Consider the following 20,031-nt stretch of genomic DNA (forward strand, 5'->3'; position numbering starts at 1 on the left):
GCCTCCCAAAGTGCTGGGATTACAGGCTTGAGCCATCGCGCCTGGCCTTTTTTGTATTTTTTTTTAGTAGAGACGGGGTTTCACCATGTTAGCCAGGATGGTCTCGATCTCCTGACCTCGTGATCTGCCCATCTCGGCCTTGAGTACTCATATTTTTGACTGCCTGATATTATTGACTTCAGCCTGACGCCAAATTGCTGATTATATTTCTCATAGTGGATTTTGTGTCTCTACACTTAGAAGAATTGAGCAGATACTTACAGAAGAGTACTGTGCAAATTAGATGTGCAAATTAGAAAACTGTCATTAATTGGATGGATTAGGCATTTTGAGTAGTTCACTCAGACCACGGAGATGAGAGTACTGACCTCTGAATATTATGAAAGAATCGTTAATAACAATAGCGAAGGCAAGCTCTGACCATCATCACTGGAAGAACTTAGAGTCCAGTGTATAGTACCCTTCCTCCATTGTAATTTGCATTTGTGAGGAAAGGACATTTCTAGGTGGTGCTCATCTTTCACTTTGGACTCTGACATTTTTTGATGTTGGCCTAACACTTAGCCATGACTCATGGGGTGTCACCTTCAGTCTCTAAGAATCAGGCCAGGTTTCTTGTAGATCTTGTCATATTGCCACTTGGAATTTAGCCGGAGGAAAGAAAGTAAGGCACAATTGCAGTTGTTTAGATGAACATCTCAGTCAGGCTTATGAGAGGCAGTAGGGCAGAGTAGACTGTCCTCATTCTCTCTGGCATTTGTTTTCCACCTGTTCTGAAGATTCTTCTCTGAACCGTATCTTGTGCAGACATGACAGTTGATCATAGAGGTTCCCCTACCCCCAATTTCTGGCTGATTCCTAAAATTTCATCAGTATCAAGAAAGTAATTCATTTGTTCAAATTTTTTTTTTTTTTTTTTTTTGAGACGGAGTCTCGCTCTGTCGCCCAGGCTGGAGTGCAGTGGCCGGATCTCGGCTCACTGCAAGCTCCGCCTCCCGGGTTCACGCCATTCTCCTGCCTCAGCCTCTGGAGTAGCTGGGACTACAGGCGCCCGCCACCTCGCCCGGCTAGTTTTTTGTATTTTTTAGTAGAGATGGGGTTTCACCGTGTTAGCCAGGATGGTCTCGATCTCCTGACCTCGTGATCCGCCCGTCTCGGCCTCCCAAAGTGCTGGGGTTACAGGCTTGAGCCACCGCGCCCGGCCTGTTCAAATTTTATTACTCAAGAAAAATGCAACTTTCCCTGCAGGGAGCTAAAAAGCCAACGTCTAAATGATGGCAGCGGTGGCCTGTCTGGATGGGCTACTGCCATGATGCCAGCTGCAGTCGGGGAGGCATGGTCTGCACTGCACACTCCATGGAGCCAGTGGGAGCCAGGAATAGGTGGAAGCCCTGCCCGCTTCCAGGTTGGCGGGGCAGGAGCAGCCGTGGCTACATACCTGGGCATCCCTGTGCTTTTGGGGGCCCAGGAACCTCCCCTGCCCCTGCAAGCTTGAAGTGCCTGCTCCCACTGCCTGGCCTCTCCTTGCTCCTAGTGCCCGCTCTGATCCTGGTGCCCGCTCTGATTTTGGTGCCCGCTCTGATTTTGGTGCCCACTCTGATTTTGGTGCCCACTCTGATTTTGGAGCAAAGTTGAGACCAAGCCTGGGCACCGTCATGACCTGGCTGCGTGTGCGTGTGCAAGGGGCAGCGCTGACACGCCAGCCCCCTGCTGCCTTGGCCCCCTCCACATTTTGGGTGTCCAGGAGCACAGGAGGGGAGGCCAAGGCGGAGCTGAGGGCAGCTTCATGCAGGCCTGCAGGCACCCCTTGGCACGAATAGCCAGGGTGCCTTGACAGCAGCAGGAGGCAGAGAGGCTCCTAGGCGGAAATGGGCAGGTCCCTGGTGAATCCCCACCTTCAAGCCAGGGATGGCCTGAAGCCTGGGGCCCAGGCTGCCAGTTCTGTGGACTGGAGTGAGAACTTATGGTGCTTTTTCCAGGCTGCCCATGGCTTCCCAATGGGCCAATCAGCATGTACTTCCTCCCCTCTGAAGCCCATGAAAACCCTGGACTCAGCCAGACTTGACAGGATGGCTGACTGCTGATAGGAGCTTCCCACTCCAGCTCTCCTCTCCACTGAGGGCTGCGGAGACAAAAGGATGACCTGCCTTCAGATAGGAGCTATCCACTTTTGGTCCCCTCTCCGCTGAGGACTGCACAGATGCTGGGACGACCTGCTGTGGAAAGGAGCTACCCACTTGGGGTCTCCTGAGAACTACTGTGTTGCTCAACAAAGCACCTCTTCACCTTGCTTATCCTCCAGTTGTCCATGTACCTCATTCTTCCTGGACATGGTACTAGAACTCGGGATCCACCAAATGGCAGGACTGAAAGAGCTGTAACAAACAGAGCTGAAACATGTCCCCAGCTCCCCCCACCCACCACTTGCCACGTTGTGAGCAAGAGAAAGAGACAAGAGAGGAGAGAGAGAAGAGAAGAGCTGCAGCCCTTTGGGAAGCCCAGACCTAGGAACTCCCTGAGCCTGGGCTGTGACCCCCTCTTTGGAGCTCTGTGGTTCCTGGCATCTCCAAGCTTCTGGGCACCACCATGTTCCCCAGTGCCTGCATTGGAAGCTGCTTGTGGTATGCCTGGTTCAGCTGCAGCCTCTCAGGGAGCTGGCGCCTGGAGCTGCCCACCCCCTGGCAGCTGGTGTGCCTGGCTGTGCGCAGTGGCCGGAGCCTGTGCTCACTCGCCTGTGCACCGCTTGCCGCTCCGTGCCTGGCTTGCCCTTGGCGTGCGTGGAATCTGTGCTGGTGACACGAGCTGAGCGTAGCCTGCCAGGCTGAGTGGATGGAATGGGCCCAGCGGGCCTAAGCAAAACTCAGGCAAAGGCGCCACTGGCCACAGAGGTTTCTGGCTGGTGAAGCGACACCCCAAGTATTCTGTGACATAAACATGAAATATAGAATATTCAGAACTTTGCTGTAATAGCTAGTTGCTAGGAACTGTCTGCTAAATGAGCCAATAAATAAGTTTACCTTTGGGGGAAGGAGAGTCCCTGAGGGAGTTTTAATAGCTGGAAACTATTGAGGTGTTAAGACCCTGAAAGAGGAAAGGGAAATGAGTACTGAGAAAAGAAGGGGAAGGGCCGGGTGCAGTGGTTTACACCTGTAATTCCGGCACTTTGGGAGGTCGAGGTGGGTGGATCACCTAAGGTCAGGAGTTCAAGACCAGCCTGGCCAACATGACAAAACCTTGTCTCTACTAAAAATACAAAAATTGGCTGGGTGCAGTGGCTCATGCCTGTAATCCCAGCGCTTTCAGAGGCCGAGGCAGGTGGATCACGAGGTCAGGTGTTCAAGACCATCATGGCCAACATAGTGAAACCCCGTCTCTACTAAAAATACAAAAAATTAGCTGGGCGTGGGGGTGGGCGCCTATAATTCCAGCTACTCAGGAGGCAGGAGAATTGCTTGAAACCAGGAGGCGGAGGTTGTAGTGAGCCGAGATCGTGCCATTGCACTTAGCCAGGGTGACAGAGTGAGACTGTTTCTTTTTTTTTTTTTTTTGAGAAAAAGAAGGAGAAGGACATTTTAAAAAGACGTTATGCTGGCCCTAGCTATTCTGGAGGCTCAGGTGGAAGGATTGCTTGAGCTCAGGAGTTTGCGGCTACAGTGTGCTCTGATTGTGACTGTGAGCAGCCACTGCACTCCAGCCTGGACAACCTAGCAAGACCCCATCCCTTAAAAAAATAAAAGTAACGAAAAAGGAAATAAAAACCGTTATGCTACTCTACAGCTTTCATAGAACTAACGCTGGTGAAGTGGTCACTGAAATCTGTAGAGCATTTAGAGTTAAGACATCAACTCGTGCTGTGGTTCATGCCTGTAATCCCAAGTCTTTGTGAGTTTGAGACAGGAGGATCCCTTGAGGCCAGGATTTCGAGACCAGCCTGGGCAACATAGCGAGGCCTGTCTCTTAAAAAAAAAACAAACAGCTATGTATGGTGGCACGTGCCTGAGTCCTGGCTGCTTGGGAGGCTGAGGCAAGAGGGTCACTTGAGCTAACAAGGTTGAAACTGCAGTGAACCAAGATCATACCACTGCACCCCAGCCTGGACAACAGAGTGAGACCCTGTCTTAAAAAAAAAATGAGAGTTAAGAAATCCATGTTTTGTTAATCCAGGACTTGGTGAGAGCCATCCCTTTACAAAAGGCTCTTTTCTCTACCTGCACCAGTCATGCCTTCACATTGCCTTATACCTGTCGTATCGATGATATGGAGGGTCATGGGAGAGTCTATGTAACTGTCTTTCTCAGACAAATTATTCCAATCTTTTGCATGCAATCAGGATTTAAAATTAGCAGTTAGTATGTAGGCTGCACTGTGAGGGGGAATGACTTCCAACTTCAGGCAATTCATTGTGGCCATTGTTCCACAGAGAGGCATTTCAGTATTCCTACTAGAGCCTGTGTTTTGTGAAGCTTCGTTGTTTTTGCCAGATGCCATTGGCTCATCTTAGTGAAGTACATGCTATAGAACTGATATTTTGCTGAGTGTATCCTTGTCAACATTTCGGAAATACTGGTGACAAACTCTTTTCCCACCCCAATGAGAAAATTTTTGTTTTCACTTTCTATGACCAGTTAAAAGAAGATGGATGCACAGTGTTCAGCCAAGGTCAATGCAAGGAAGAGGAGGAAAGAGGCGCCTGGACCCAACGGGGCAACAGAGGAAGATGGGGTTCCTTTCAAAGTGCAGCGCTGTGCAGTGGTAAGTGGAGATGAACCCGGCAGGGGGAGGGTAGAAACCGATACAGCGTTGATGATATCAGTGTTACACGTCTTCTGAAACAATGAAAAGAAGGAATAGTAAGTGTATTTCACAGTCACTGGAAATCTTCTGCCTTTTTACTAGATTATGACTCACAGCTCAGTTGTAGGAGCTTTACGCTGGATTTAGAAAAAGAAATGTGAGGAAAATATGGAAGTTGCGTGTGTATTAGGCTAAAACTATTGAAATATGGCCAGGTGCGGTGACTCATACCTGTAATCCCTGCACTTTGGGAGGCTGAGGTGGGCGGATCACCCGAGGTCAGGAGTTCAAGACCAGCCTGACCAACATGGTGAAACCCCGTCTCTACTAAAAATACAGAATTAGCCGGGCGTGATGGCACATGCCTGTAATCCCAGCTACTTTGGAGGCTGAGGCAGGAGAATTGCTTGAACTCGGGAGGCGGAGGATGCAGTGAGCCAAGATCGTGCCATTGCATTTCAGCCTGGGCAACAGAGACAGACCCTGTCTCAAAAATAAAAATAAAAAATAGGTAAATAAATAAATAAGTAAATAAAACTAATAAAATAGAAAAATTGGGGCTCTAGGCAGTGTTTTGATCTTCACATCATCTCGTGTCTAGTGCGTTTTTTCTACTGTTTTTTCTCCCTATATCATTCCTCCATTCTATTACTAGTTATATCTTGAATGAGAACCTTTTTCCATTTATGCCTACCTTATGCTCCTTTATCTCTGGAAATGTATCTCTCTATTTCCTAATTATTGCCAAACCTTAAATGAAAGACCCCATTCCACACTGCCTACCCTGTCTCAGCTTGCTACCCTTCTAAAACTTTCCATAGTAAAAACATGTCAGAGAACACATACACAATTGGAGCTACTGTTGTTAATATTAGTATGAAATCTGTGTTTCAAAATCCCAATGACAGAATTGTATGTTTCTTTACCTATATTGACCATTAGCCATTGATCAAACTCATTTTCCACTGGTTAGTTCTAGAGCTTCCCAGCCCAAAGGGAAAAATCTATTCTGAAACAATTAATAGTTATTCCAAGTGAATGCTCTGTCTTGAGCAATAAAAGCAAATAATACCCCACAAATAAACAAGTGCCTGCAGGGCTGATATTGATCATAAGAGCAAGTATATATATTTGTTTCCTGTTGCATTTGTAACAAATTACCATAATACAAATATACAAATAACTTATCTTACATTTCTGGATATCAGAAATCTGAAATGGGTCTCAGAGGACTAAAATCAGAGTGTTGGCAGAGCTGGAGCGTCCAGGGGAAAGTCCGTCTTCTTGCCTTTTCCAGCTTCTAGAGGGTCCCCATATTGCTTAGCGCTTGGCACCAGCCAGTGCTTACATCACTCTGACCATTGCTTCTGCCATATCTCCTGCAGATTCTGAATGTCCTACTCCCTTTTCGCTTACAGGGACTCTTGTGATTACATTAGGTGTACCCAGATAAACTGGAATAATCTTCCTGTCCTTCAAATCCTTTATTTAATCATATCTGCAAAGCTTCTTTACTATTTTTATTTTTATTTGTATTTTTGAGACAGAGTCTCGCTCTGTCGCTCAGGCTGGAGTGCAGTGGCGCGATCTCAGTTCACTGCAACCTCTGCCTCTTGGGTTCAAGTGATTTCCCTGCCTCAGCCTCCCAAGTGGCTGGGATTGCAGGTGCCCACCACCATGCCTGGCTTACTATTTTTATTTTTATTTTTAGAGTAAGGGTCTTGCTATGTTACCCAGGCTGGTCTTGGACTCCTGAGCTCAAGCAGTCTTCCTACCTCGGCCTCCCACAGTGCTAGGATTACCAGGCGTGAGCCACTGTGCCTGGCCTGCAGAGTCTCTTTTGCCATGTGTGGTAAAACAGTCACAGGCTCCAGGGAATGGGTGTGGCCATCTGTAGGGGGGCGTTATTCTGCATACTATAGTAAATAAGCTCAGAAAATGACTCAGCAATCAACAAAACAGGGCATTGTTAGTTTCTGAATATTTCTTAGAGAATTCAGATTGAAGAAATGGTGGTACCAATTCAGCAGCATCACTTGGAGCAGGAACAAGTTATAACCAAATAGGTGATACTGTCAGCTAATCAGCCAATCACTGTAGCTAGGAATAGAGCAAAGGAAGTCAGTCTTTTCAGTGGAATGAGCTCTGAGAAAACCTAAATTTCTTGGTCTTTAAAGTCTGGGTTTTTTTTTTTTTGTTTTTTTTTTAATTCTTCTGGGGAGTCAATGCTTTAAATTCTTTTGCTTCATCTATTCATGTGAAATCAGTTCAGTGACTTGCTACCTGTTCCACATTCCTCCCTGAAACACACAGGCTATTTAGCACAGGCGAATGGTCAAGGAGCCACCCAACAGCCTGGACCAACGTTGGTGAGGAGGGGTGTCTGCTAGTAAACGTGCCTGTCATCTCACTGTGCGCCTGTACTTTCTAGCTGTGACTCTCCTTTGAACGCTGTAACAAAAACAAGACTGTTTTCTTTTTTTTAACAGCTTTATTGAGTTATAACTGACATATCATTTACAGTATACAATTCAGTGGTTTTTAGTTTAGTCACAGAGTTGTGCAACCATCACCATGACCAGTTTTAGAATATTTTTCTTTATTTTTTTGAGACAGGGCCTTGGTCTGTTACCCAGGCTGGAGGGCAGTGGTGTGATCATAGTTCACTGCAGCCTCAACTTTCTGGGCTCAAACAGTCCTCTCACCTCAGCCACCCATGTAGCTGGGAATATAGGTGCACGTCACCATGCCTGGCTAATTTTTAAATTTGCTTTTGTGGGGATGGGGTCTCACAACGTTACCCAGGCTGCTCTCAGTCTCCTGGATCAAGCGATTCTCCTGCCTCAGCCTGCCAAAGTGTGGGATTGCAGGCGTGAGGCACCAGGCCTGGCCTGGGATATTTTTATCACCCCAGAGAGAAGGCGTCTACTCAGGAGCAGTCACTCCCCGTTTCCCCCCAGTCTCTCCAGCCTCTGGAGACCACTAATCTGTCTTTTGATTCTGTGGATTTGCCTGTTCTGGGTGTTACATACAAATGACGTCATACAGTATGTGGTCTTTTGGGGCTGGCTTCTTCCACTAAACATGTTTTGAAGATTGATTCATATTGCAACATCTATAAGTACTTAATTTTTTTGAGACAGAGTCTCGTTCTGTTGCCCAGGCTGGAGTGCAGTGGCGTGATCACGGTTTCCCAGGTTCAAATGATTCTCCTGCCTTAGCCTCCCGAGTAACTGGGACTACGCAGGCGCCACCACTCCTGGCTAAGTTTTGTATTTTTAGTAGAGATGAGGTTTTACCATGTTGCTCAGGCTGGTTTCAAACTTCTGACCTCAGGTGATCCGCCCACCTCAGCCTCCCAAAGTGTTGGGATTACAGGTGTGAGCCACCACATCTGGGCAGTACTTCAATTTTTTTTTTATTGGGAAATAACGTTCCATCATATATCACATGCTACTTTTTAGTTATTCATTCTCCAGTTGACATTTGGGTTGAGTAAGCAAGATTTTATTGCATTTTTATTTATTTATTTTTTGAGACGGAGTCTTGGCTCTGTCACCCAGGCTGGAGTGCAGTGGTGTGATCTCGGCTGACTGCAAGCTCCGTCTCCTGGGTTCATGCCATTCTCCTCCTGCCTCAGCCTCCCGAGTAGCTGGTAGTACAAGCGTCCACCACCATGCCTGGCTAATTTTTTGTATTTTTTAGTAGAGACGGGGTTTCACCATGTTAGCCAGGATGGTCTCAATCTCCTGACCTCGTGATCTGCCTGCCTCGACCTCCCAAAGTGCTGGGATTACAGGCGTGAGCCACTGCTCCCGGCCTTTATTGCATATTTACAATGCGCTGGTGTGGCAGTAGGTGGTAGAGGTGTAAAGATAAACAAGACCTTCCTTTTATGAGATGTGAGTATAGAGTAGAATTCTATAGCCTAGAGCTCACTAACTTTTTTTTTTTTTTTTAATGGGGACTCGCAGGCCAGGCACGGTGGCTCACGCCTGTAATCCCAGCACTTCAGGAGGCCAAGTTGGGTGGATTACCTGAGGTCAGGAGTTCGAGATCAGCCTGGCCAACATGACAAAACCTTGTCCCTACTAGAAATACAAAAATTAGCTGGGCGCAGTGGTGGGTGCCTGTAATCCCAGCCACTCAGGAGGCTGAGGCAGGAGAATAGCTTGAATCTGGGAGGCGGAGTTTGCAGTGAGCTGAGATCGTGCCACAGCACTCCAGCCTGGGCAACAGAGTAAGACTTCGTCTCAAAAAAAAAAAAAAAAAAAAAAAGAAGGGCTGGGGACCTGCTGTGTTGCCTAGGCAGGTCTTCAACTCCTGGGCTCAAGCTGTCCGCCTGCCTCTGCCTCCCTGTGCTGAGGTGACAGGCGTGGACCACCACACCCGGCTGAGCTCATTAGCTTTAGAAAAGCACTTTTCTTGCAAGTAAAGAAAGGAATAGGAAAGATCACCAAGTATTAGATACCTGGGTTGGCGGGTCGGGATGAAATGGATAGAAAAGAGACAAAAGAGTTAAGAAGGAAAAACTTTATGGCTATTTTGTCTATAAGTATAAATCATTTATTGATACAGATGTTTCTAAAGGTTCAATCAAAAGGATCACAAAACTATTTATAAAACATAAGACATTTAGCTTATCTTAATATATATCAGGCTGGGCGCAAGTGGCTCATGCCTGTAATCTTAGCACTTTGGGAGGCCAAGGAGGGCAGATCATGAGGTCAGGAGTTTGAGACCAGCGTGGCCAACATGGCGAAATCCCGTCTGTACTAAAAATACAAAAAAAATTAGTGGGGTGTGGTGGTGCATGCCTGTAATCCCAGCTACTCAGGAGGCTGAGGCAGGAGAATGGCTTGAACTCAGGAGGCAGAGGTTGCAGTGAGCCAAGATTGTGCCACTGCACTTCAGCCTGGGTGACAGAGTGAGACTCTGTCTCACAAAAAAAAGCAAAAAAAAAAAAGAATCCTTAGAAAGTAAAAAGTGTACTGGGATGACAATATCAAATTCTAGTCTCATATTATTTGAATTATGTCCATTTTCCTGTTAGTGTGGATGCTAGAATCTCTCGTTTTCACTGAAATTTTGAGGAATAGTGAAATAATGTGTGTGAATATAGCCTGGAAAAAGTTGTTATGGAAACAATATTGCATTCAGGGACAATTCATAATTTGGGGACTGTTGATTGCCATTATAACTTTTAGCTGCATACATTTGGAAAGTTTATATAGCATTTTAGAAGCTAACCTCTTAGATTAATAGAGGTTAATCTTGTTAGCATGCTGAAATCTGTGTTCTATAGGATACAAGAGGAAATGAGCTAATGACAAATTTGTTGAGTGCCTGCTTTTGTGATACATTGTGCTAATTACTTTGCAGATGCTACTTTGTTTAATCCTCATAGTAAACTTGTAGGGCAGGTATTGTTTTCTATTTTGTGGAAGATGAAACAAAAGCTTTAGAAACTTGCTGTGATTTCACAGCTATTAAATGATAGAGTTGGGATTTAATCTAAATTTTTCAAGTTCTAACCTCATGCTCTTTCATTTATACCTCACTACCAGATAGTCTTAAGGCTTGAAAGCAATACTGTGGGGTTCCCTTGAGGTTAAAATGAACGAGATGTATTTTAGGAGAACATAGACATATTTAGTCCTACTTTTATAAACCTCAGCTTCTAGAGACACTGTTCTTTGAGAATAACAGTGTTTTTAAAAATACTACCTTTTCCAGCTGGAAACAACTCTAGAAAAAAAGATTTTGCTGGTTTATTATAGCTGCACAGTGTTAGTTTCACTCCCTATACTTAGGAGAAACGGGTTTAGCACAAACCCCAGCCAGGAAGGACAGCTGTATTTGTCTTCTACCTGGGAATAGACACAGAATATGAGAAAGACTGAAGAAACAGTTGTGAAAGATAAGATACGTAAAATACCTTTTTTTTTTTTTTTTGAGATGGAGTTTTGCTCTGTCGCCCAGGCTGGAGTGCAGTGGCGTGATCTCGGCTCACTGCAGCCTCCATCTCCCGGGATCAAGGAATTCTCCTGCTTCAGCCTCTGGAGTAGCTGGGACCACAGGCGCCCACCACGGCGCCCAGCTAATTTTTGTATTTTTAGTAGAAGCAGGGTTTCGCCATGTTGATCAGGCTGGTCTCGAACTCCTGACCCCATGATCTACCTACCTCAGCCTCCCAAAGTGCTGGGATTACAGGTGTGAGCCACCACACGTGGCCAATATATCTTTTAAAATTTGGGTAAAATTCACATAACATAAAATTCATTATTTTAACCATTTTAAATTATATAAGTCAGTAGTTTATAGTCTAGTCATACTGTTGTATAACCATCACAACTATTTAATTCCAGAACATTTCATCACCTCAAAAAGAAACCCCCTGTATTCATTAGCAGCCATTCCCTGTTTCCCTCCAGCTACCTCCTGGCAACCACTAATCTGCTTTCTGTCTCTACAGCTTTGCCTAGTCTGAATATCTAACGTAAATGAAGTCATACAATATGTGGCCTTTTGTGTCCGACTTCCTTTGTTTGGCATAATGTTTTCAAGATCCATCCAGGTGGTAGCATGTGTCAGTACTTTATTCCTTTTTATAGGTAAATAAAACGATTCCACTGTATGGACATACCATTTATTTATCCATTCATTGATGGACATTTGGGTTGTTTCTACTTTTTGGCTATTACGAGTAATGCAAGTGTGTGAACATTTTTCATGTATAAGTTTTTTGTTTGTTTCTGTTTTTGATTTTGTTTTTGTTTGAGGCAGAGTCTTTCTCTGTCTCCCAGATGAGCACAGTGGCACAATCTCAGCTCACTGCAACCTCCACCTCCTGGGTTCAAGTAATTCTCCTGCCTCAACCTCCCAAGTAGCTAGGATTGCAGGCATGCACCACCCCACCTGGCTAAGTTTTGTATTTTTAGCAGAGACGGGATTTCACCATGCTGGCCAGGCTGGTCTCGAACTCCCGATCTAAGGTGGTCTACCCGCCTCAGCCTCCCAAAGTGCTGGGATTACAGGCGTCAGTTACTGTACCCTACATAGTTTTTTTTTTCTTAATGTATGTTTTCAATTATCTTGGGTATATACCTAGTAGTATAATTTCTGGGTCATATTGTAATTCTGTTTAACATTTTGAAGAACCGTTTTCCAAAGCTGCACATTATTTTATATTCACAGTAGCAATGTATGATGGTTCTAACTTCTTCACATCCTTACCGAGACTGTTATTGCCTGTCTTTTGCTCATAGCCATCCTGGTTGATATGAAATAGTATCTCCTTGTGGTTTTGATTAGTATCTAGGTCCTTGGTTCTATTTCTAAAAGTATTCCAAAGAATAACAACACACACACATATCTAAAAATGAATGTCCTGGCTGGGCGTGGTGGCTCAAGCCTGTAATCCCAGCACTTTAGGAGGCCGAAGTGGGTGGATCACCTGAGGCCAGGAGTTCAAGACCAGCCTGGCCGACATGGTGAAACCCTGTCTCTACTAAATATACAAAAAATAGCTAGGTGTGGTGGTGCATGCCTGTAATCCCAGCTAGTTGGGAGGCTGAGGCATGAGAATCACTTGAAACCGAGAGGTGGAGGTTGCCGTGAGCCGAGCTCGCACCACTGCACTCCAGCCTGGGCGACAGAGCAACACTTTACCTCAAAAAAAAAAAAAAAGAATGTTTCCATTTATATCATTAAGTATATCTTAACTAAACTTATGTAAGTGATTTTTTTTTTTTTTTTTTTTTGAGACAGGGTCTTGCTCTGTTGCCCAGGCTGGAATGTGGTGGGGCAATCTCAGCTCACTGTGACCCCTGCCTCCCTGACTCAAGCAATCCTGCCACCTCAGCTTCCCAAGTAACTGGGACTACAGGCATATGCCACCATGCCCGGCTAATGTTTGTATTTTTTGTAGAGACAGAGTTTCGTCATGTTGCCCAGGCTGGTTGGTCTTGAACACCTGGGCTCAAGCAATCCACTAGCCTGGGCCTTGCAAAGTGCTGGGATTATAGGCATGAGCTACTGCACCCAGCCAAAACAAACCAAACCAAACCAAACAAACAAACAAAAACATGTTTTAATGTTAAAACAATTTTAAAAATCTACACTTACCTGATCTTCACAGTCTCTGGATTCAGCCCAATCACGACATGATCTTTTTAGAACTGAGCATCACTATAGCCATACAGAAATTAGAAGGATTATAAGGGAACAATTTCATGCCAAAAATTTTGACAATTTAATAGACAATTTCCTAGAAAGAGACAAATTACAAAAACTAACCAAGAGAAAGTAGAAAATCTTGATAGACCTATATCAAGTTAAAAAAGAAAAAAAAGGAATTAGTCATTAAAAATCTTCTCACAAAGACAAGTCCAGGCCCAAAGTTAAAAAGTTAGCTGGGTGTGGTGGTGCCCGCCTGTAGTCCCAGCTGTTAGAGAAGCTGAGGTGAGAGAACTGCGTGGGCCCCAGAATCGGGGACTGCAGAGAGCTATGATCGTGCCGCCGCGCTCCAGCCTCGGAGGCAGAGCGAGAACCTGTCTTTACAAAACCCACAAAAACATTTAAGGAATAAATAATACGAATCTTACACAAAAATAAGGTAAAGAGAATACATCACAACCTGTTTTGTGAGGCCAGATATCAAAGCCAGACAAAAACATTACAAGAAACAAACTATAGTCAAAAATCCCAGGCCAGAGGCCGGGCACGGTGGCTCACGCCTGTAATCCCAGCACTTTGGGAGGCCGAGGTGGGCGGATCACCTGAGGTCGGGAGTTCGAGACCAGCCTGACCAACGTGGAGAAACCCCTTCTCTACTAAAAATACAAAGTTAAAATTAGCCGGGTGTGGTGGCACGTGCCTGTAATCCCAGCTACTCAGGAGAATTGCTTGAACCTCGGAGGCAGAGGTTGCGGTGAGCTGAGATCGCACCATTGCACTCCAGCCTGGGCAACAAGAGTGAAACTCCCTCTCAAAAAAAAAAAAGCCAGGCCAGGTGCAATGGTTCACACCTGTAATCCCAGCACTTTGGGAGGTTGAGCTGGGTGGATCGCTTGAGTCCAGGGGTTTGAGACCAGCCTGGGCAACATGGCAAAACCCCATCTCTAAAAAAATAATAATTAAAAAAAAATAGCTTTGCACAGCGGCAGTAATAAAAGAGCTTTGCACAGCGGCAGTGATAAAAGAGCTTTGCACAGTGACCACTGGCGTTTATCTGAGGCGCAGTTATTACTCCTTGAAAACTTTTCCCAGTACCCGTCTGTGACAACTTGCAATGTCGTCAGCATTGGCGATTTTTGACAGTCTCTATGGAGACTGAATTTTTAAAAAATACAAAAAATTAGCCGGGTGCGGTGGCCCACGCCTATATAACCTCCGCACTTTGGGAGGCCAAGGTGGAATGACTGCTTGAGGCCAGGAGTTTGAAACCAGCCCAGGCACATAGTGAGACCTTGTGTCTACAAGAATAAAAAATCAGCTGGATGTTGGGTAGTGCATGCCTGTAGTCCCAGCTACTCGAGAGGCTGAGGTGGGAGGATCACTTGAGTCAGGGAAGTGGAGGTTGCATTGAGCCGAAATGGCGGCAATGCACTCCAGCCTGGGCAACAGAGCTGGACCCTCTCAAAAAAAAAAAAAAGAAAAAGAAAAATCCAGATTGGAAAAGAATAAGCAACACTATCTTTATTCACAGACAACATGATGTTATTATATGTAGAAAATGCTAAGGAATCTATGAAACAACAGCTAATACTAGAACTGAGAATTAGCTTTAGCAAAATCATAGAACATAAGATCAATATACAGAAAATTTCAATTACACAAACACAAATACAAATCAATTGCACTGTTACATAATATCAAGGAACGATCCAAAAATAAAATTAAGAAAACAATTCCATTCACAACAGCATCAAGTAGAATAAAATATTTAAGAATAAAAAAAACTCTTTTTTTTTTTGAGATGGAGTCTTGCCCTGTCGCCTAGGCTGGAGTGCAATGGCGTGATCTTGGCTCACTGCAACCTCTGCCTCCCGTGTTCAAGCGATTCTCCTGCCTCAGCCTCCCGAGTAGATGGGATTACAGGTGCCCACCAGCACACCCGGCTAATTTTTTCTATCTTTAGTAGAGACGTGGTTTCACCGTGTTAACCAGGATGGTCTCGATCTCCTGACCTCGTGATCCACCCACCTCGGCCTCCCAAAATGCTGGGATTACAGGCGGGAATAACAAAATTTCTTAAATGAAGCCATCTATAATAGACAGATCAACATGCCTGCATAATAATTTCAGCTTGGCCTCTGAGTAACTACGTACAATTTACATAACTTCTCTGAACCTCCTTTCTCTCATCTTTTTTTTTGAGACTGAGTCTTGCTCTGTGGCCCAGGCTGGAGTGCAGTGGTGTGATCTCAGCTCACTGCAAGCTCTGCCTCCTGGGTTCAAGTGATGGTCCTGCCCCAGCCTCCCAAGTAGCTGGAATTATAGGTGCGCCACCGTAATTTTTGTATTTTCAGTAGAGACAGAGTTGCACCATGTTGGCTAGGCTGGTCTCGAACTCCTGACCTCAGGTGATTTGGCCATCTCAGCCTCCCAAAGTGCTGGAAGTACAGTTGTGAGCCACTGTGCCCTGCCTCGTTTCTCTCATCCTTAAGTTGAGGATACCAGTTATAGTACTTCTTGCCTTACAGGGCTGTTATGAGCATTAGAACATAGTTACAGTGTCAAGCACTATACAGTGATAGTTATACTTAATAAAGCACCCAGGAGTTGTTTGCCTTCCCAGTCTCTTAGTGGAAGTGGTGTGAAAATGCACTTATGGGTCAGGCACAGTGGCTCATGCCTGTAATCCCAGTACTGTGGGAGGGCCAAGGTGGGCGGATCACTTGAGCTCAGGAGTTCAAGACCAGCCTGGCCAATATGGTGAAACCTTGTCTCTACTAAAAATACAAAAATTAGCTGGGTGTGGTGGCAGGTACCTGTAATCTCAGCTACTTGGGAGGCTGAGGCAGGAGAATCACTTGAACCCGGGAGGCAGAGGTTGCAGTGAGCCGAGATCATGCTCCTGCACTCCAGCCTGGGCAACAGAGCGAGACTGTCTCAAAAAAAAAAAAAGAGAAAACGAAGAAAATGCACTTAGGAACCTTGGCAATTTGTCACATGATATAGGGGTGGCTGTTTTGCCTTGCTGCAGAGGAGCCATCATTCTGGACCCAGTTAGTTGGGACTGTGCTTGGATTCCCAGCCAGATTGCTCAGTCTGAACCTGAAGTCACCAGCAAGACATTTATTTTTCATGCCATAATTTACCCATTTTGTAAAAGGTTGCAACTTTCATTTGTCAGTTTGGAATACCATTTTTTCCTTCTTTCTTATGTTACAATGTTTTAGGAAGAATTTTAATCACATCATATTGAATAACTGATTTGTCTTTAAAGCTGCCTTTTTTTTTTTTAGTATTACAGTGTATGCCATTGAGTTGAACTTTCTTTTCCTTCACTTTCCTTCTCTTAAGGGCTTACGGAAACCAGCTCCTTTTTCTGATGAAATTGAAGTTGACTTTAGTAAGCCCTATGTCAGGGTAACTATGGAGGAAGCCAGCAGAGGAACTCCTTGTAAGTAAATACCTACCTAATTTGTTGTTTTACTATGGTTTTTAGCATTCCATTGTGTTTATCAAATACACACCTGCTCTCTACGTACTTCCCTCCGATTGCTTGTAAAGACCAGCGGTAAAGGGGTTCTTCCCACCTGCCTTGATGTTCCATTTAGAAGGGTAACTCTACTCCATAACTTTCATTTTTTTCTTATTATTATACACCTGTTTCCTGGGCTGCGGTTGTAGGTATGAGGTATAGTAAAGCAGAAACAATACGATATTATATTAGCCTGAGCTGAGTTATGATCTTATCTGTTTCTATAAAGTCCAAATCATATGTCAGGCTGTCACATTCTTCATAGCCTTCAGAATTCCCCACCGCCTCTCTACGCTCTGTCAGCTGGCTATGATGCTGCCGATTGATAGAGAACAAAAATATCCCAGGTTGGGAGATGCTCATCACTTAATTTTATTTTTACTGATATTATAATTTTCCAGGTTCTAAAAAATACTTTATTATTTTCAAAGCCCTTGCTTTTTATTTGTATGCTTAATTTACATCATTAATTAGCAGTTTTTGACCACATAAATTACTAACATATATTCAAGATGCTTTTCTTATGTGGGGCAATTGGTTTTAGAGATCACTGTAAAAATAAACTCCCAAGAGCATTTGTTATGAATACAAAGTCTTACAGCAAATATTCTTTCTTCTCTGTAAATTCCCCCATTCTCCTTTTTTTTCCAATCCTTTTTCACTTCTTCTGATTACTAAGTGTTCTTTCTACCCTGTAAATATAGGGCTGAACTAAGACTCAGGCAGACACCAGGGAATAAGAGGGAGTTATAGCCACAAATCTGTGCATTTAGTATATTTGTGGTTACTTCTTAATTGTATTGGTATGTTTGCTTTCTGTTGTAACTAAAGAACAGTGAAATACAAATAGAAGTGGGCCAGGAGTGGTGGTTCACACTTGTAATCCCAGCACTTTGGGAGACCGAGGCGGGCGGATCATCACTTGAGGACAGGAGTTTGAGACCAGCCTGGCCAACATGGTGAAACCCTGTCTCTACTCAAAATACAAAAGTTAGCCAGGCGTGGTGGCAGGCCCCTGTAGTCCCAGCTACTCGGGAGGCTGAGGCACGAGAATTACGTGAACCCACTGCACTCCAGCCTGGGTGACAGAGTGAGACCCTCTCTCAAAACAAACAAAAAAACAAATAGAAGTGATGTACAGTGTCATACCGGGATTTTTTTTTCTTTTGAGGCAGAGTCTCACTCTGTTGCCCAGGCTGGTGTGCAGTGGCGCAATCTTGGCTCACTGCAACCTCTGCCTCCCGGGTTCAAGCGATTCTTCTGCCTCAGCCTCCCGAGTAGCTGGGATTACAGGTGCCCGCCACCCCACCCAGCTAATTTTTGTATTTTTAGTAGAGATGGGGTTTCACCATATTGGCCAGGCTGGTCTGGAACTCTTGACCTTGTGATCCACCCATCTCAGCCTCCCAAAGTGCTGAGATTACAGGCGTGAGCCACCGCGCCCGGCCAATACTGGGAATTTTAGCACTTACCCCTTGGCCTTATCTTGGGTATACGTATTGTGGTTTTTGGGTCCTCAACAAAAAGGAGGCTAATTCCAGAGAATCCTTTCTTTTTGAAAAAATGTTTAGATATAGTTCATATTGATCACAACCCTCTGATTCCATGATAAGATTTTTGAGTTTGGCTTCCTTTATTTGGGTAATAGGTAGGCTCCTGGAGGCAGGGTAAAATGACAAGGAAAACCAGAGACTATGAATCAGAGTGTAATGGTAGCCAGGTCTCACTTCAAAACGCCAGAAGATAGTTCAGGGTTCCCCTTCAGATGAGATAGTAGAGGCTGTTGAAAGCAAGAACTTCTTACATTCTCTCTAATGATACACATTTACAGTCAGCTATTCATTTAGATTTGATCCGATGGGTTGCATTACCCAGTTTGTTGCTAATTTGTCCGTATATCATTTGTGGTACATAAAATTTGAAAATATGTGTACTGTTTCCAAGTTGGTCTTTTGTTTTGTTTTGTTTTGTTGTTGAGACAGAGTCTTGCTCTGTCAACCAGGTTGTAGTGCGGCGGCGTGATCTCAGCTCACTGCAGCCTTTCCCTTCGGGGTTCAAGCAGTTCTTGAGTCTCAGCCTCCCGAGTCGCTGGGACTACAGGAGTGAGCCACCGTGCCGGGCCTGTTTCCAAGTTTTAAAGCTTATAATTAACAAGTCCTGACTAGTATAACTTTTTAATTTTAGAATTATAGAATTTTACAAATAAGTCGTTTTCAAGATTATCAACTTTATAGTTTCTTCGTTATGTACATAAAGCAGTTATAGTCCATAGTAACTAAGAAGTGAAGGCTCCCCTACAGTAAAACAGATAATTAGTGGGATAGAATTGCAGCTAAAACCTCACCCTGGAATGGTGCTACTCCTTGTAAGCATTAGAATAGAAGGCCTTCAGCAAAATAATTGTATTTTTGGTGGAACAAACTGCCACAAATTAGCCTATAAATTTGCCAGCTTAATTTGAACTCTGGGTTTTCTCTTAGATCTCATTTTGTCTGACTGTTGTATGTTAAATCACCAAGCAGCTAACTGCATTTATGCCAGTGCAGGACAAGGAATAAAGCAATAAAGAATGCGCATGCTCTAGGGAAGTCTCCACACCTCCCTCCTGCTCCCCAGGTTTTTACGAGGGAGGTTGTATAATCTAGGAGAAGATTCTCCACTTAGAGAAAAACAAATATGATTTGAGAGACAAGAAGGTCAGCTCTGGGAATCTTTTGGAAGATGAAAAAAATCAGCAATATGTTTAACTCAGAGAAAGGAAGGAAAAGGGAGAGTGTGAAGGGCAATGGAAATCTGTTAGGAACAGAATGTTTCAGTGGTAGATATTTGGGAGAATAAATACATCCAAAGAGATCATTAATTGGAACCCAGGTTTCTTCTGCCTAAAGGAGGACATATGGTTACTTAGTCACCAGTGGTGCAGCGTATAGTATAATTCATGATCCATATAAACCATATAATTTATCATCCAAATCAGGACAGTTTTGAGCATGAAAGGGAGTTGCTGTTAATAGTATACAGAGGTTGAGTGTGGTGGCTCAAGACAATAATCCCAGCACTTTGGGAGGCCAAGGCAGAAGGATTGCTTGAGGATAGGAAGACCTATCCTCAAGACCTATCCTTAAGACCAGCCTGGGCAATACAATGAGATCCCATCTCTACAAAAAATTTAAAAATTAGCCAAGTGTGGTAGTGTGCATCTATAGTCCCAGCTACTCAGGAGTCTGAGGTGAGAGGATCGTTTGAGCCCAGGAGGTCTAGACTACAACAAGCCATGATTGCACCACCACACTTCAGCCTGGGTGACAGAGACCCTATCTTAAAAAAAAAAAACAAAAAACATACATACATATACATATACATATATATATACACACACACACACACAGAGACACACATATATATATATATATGCCGGGTGCGGTGTTTCACACCTGTAATCCCAGCACTTTGGGAGGCTGAGGTGGGTGGATCACAAGGTCAGGAGATCGAGACCATCCTGGCTAACACAGTGAAACCCCCTCTCT

General features: G+C 44.4%; 1 protein-coding gene across 1 annotated transcript in view; it reads left to right on the forward strand.

The window, feature by feature from the left end:
• PCYT1A (phosphate cytidylyltransferase 1, choline, alpha) overlaps positions 1–20,031 on the forward strand; it is a 48,635-nt gene that overhangs the window by 12,542 nt on the left and 16,062 nt on the right. The window contains exons 2-3 of the mRNA XM_011978703.1: positions 4,626–4,752; positions 16,324–16,423. Coding sequence (XP_011834093.1) covers positions 4,636–4,752; positions 16,324–16,423 — 217 coding nt within the window. The 5' untranslated portion in view covers positions 4,626–4,635. The remainder of the gene's footprint in view (positions 1–4,625; positions 4,753–16,323; positions 16,424–20,031) is intronic.

Source organism: Mandrillus leucophaeus, unplaced genomic scaffold, assembly GCF_000951045.1.
Source record: "Mandrillus leucophaeus isolate KB7577 unplaced genomic scaffold, Mleu.le_1.0 Scaffold199, whole genome shotgun sequence".
Taxonomy (NCBI): Eukaryota; Metazoa; Chordata; class Mammalia; order Primates; family Cercopithecidae; genus Mandrillus; species Mandrillus leucophaeus.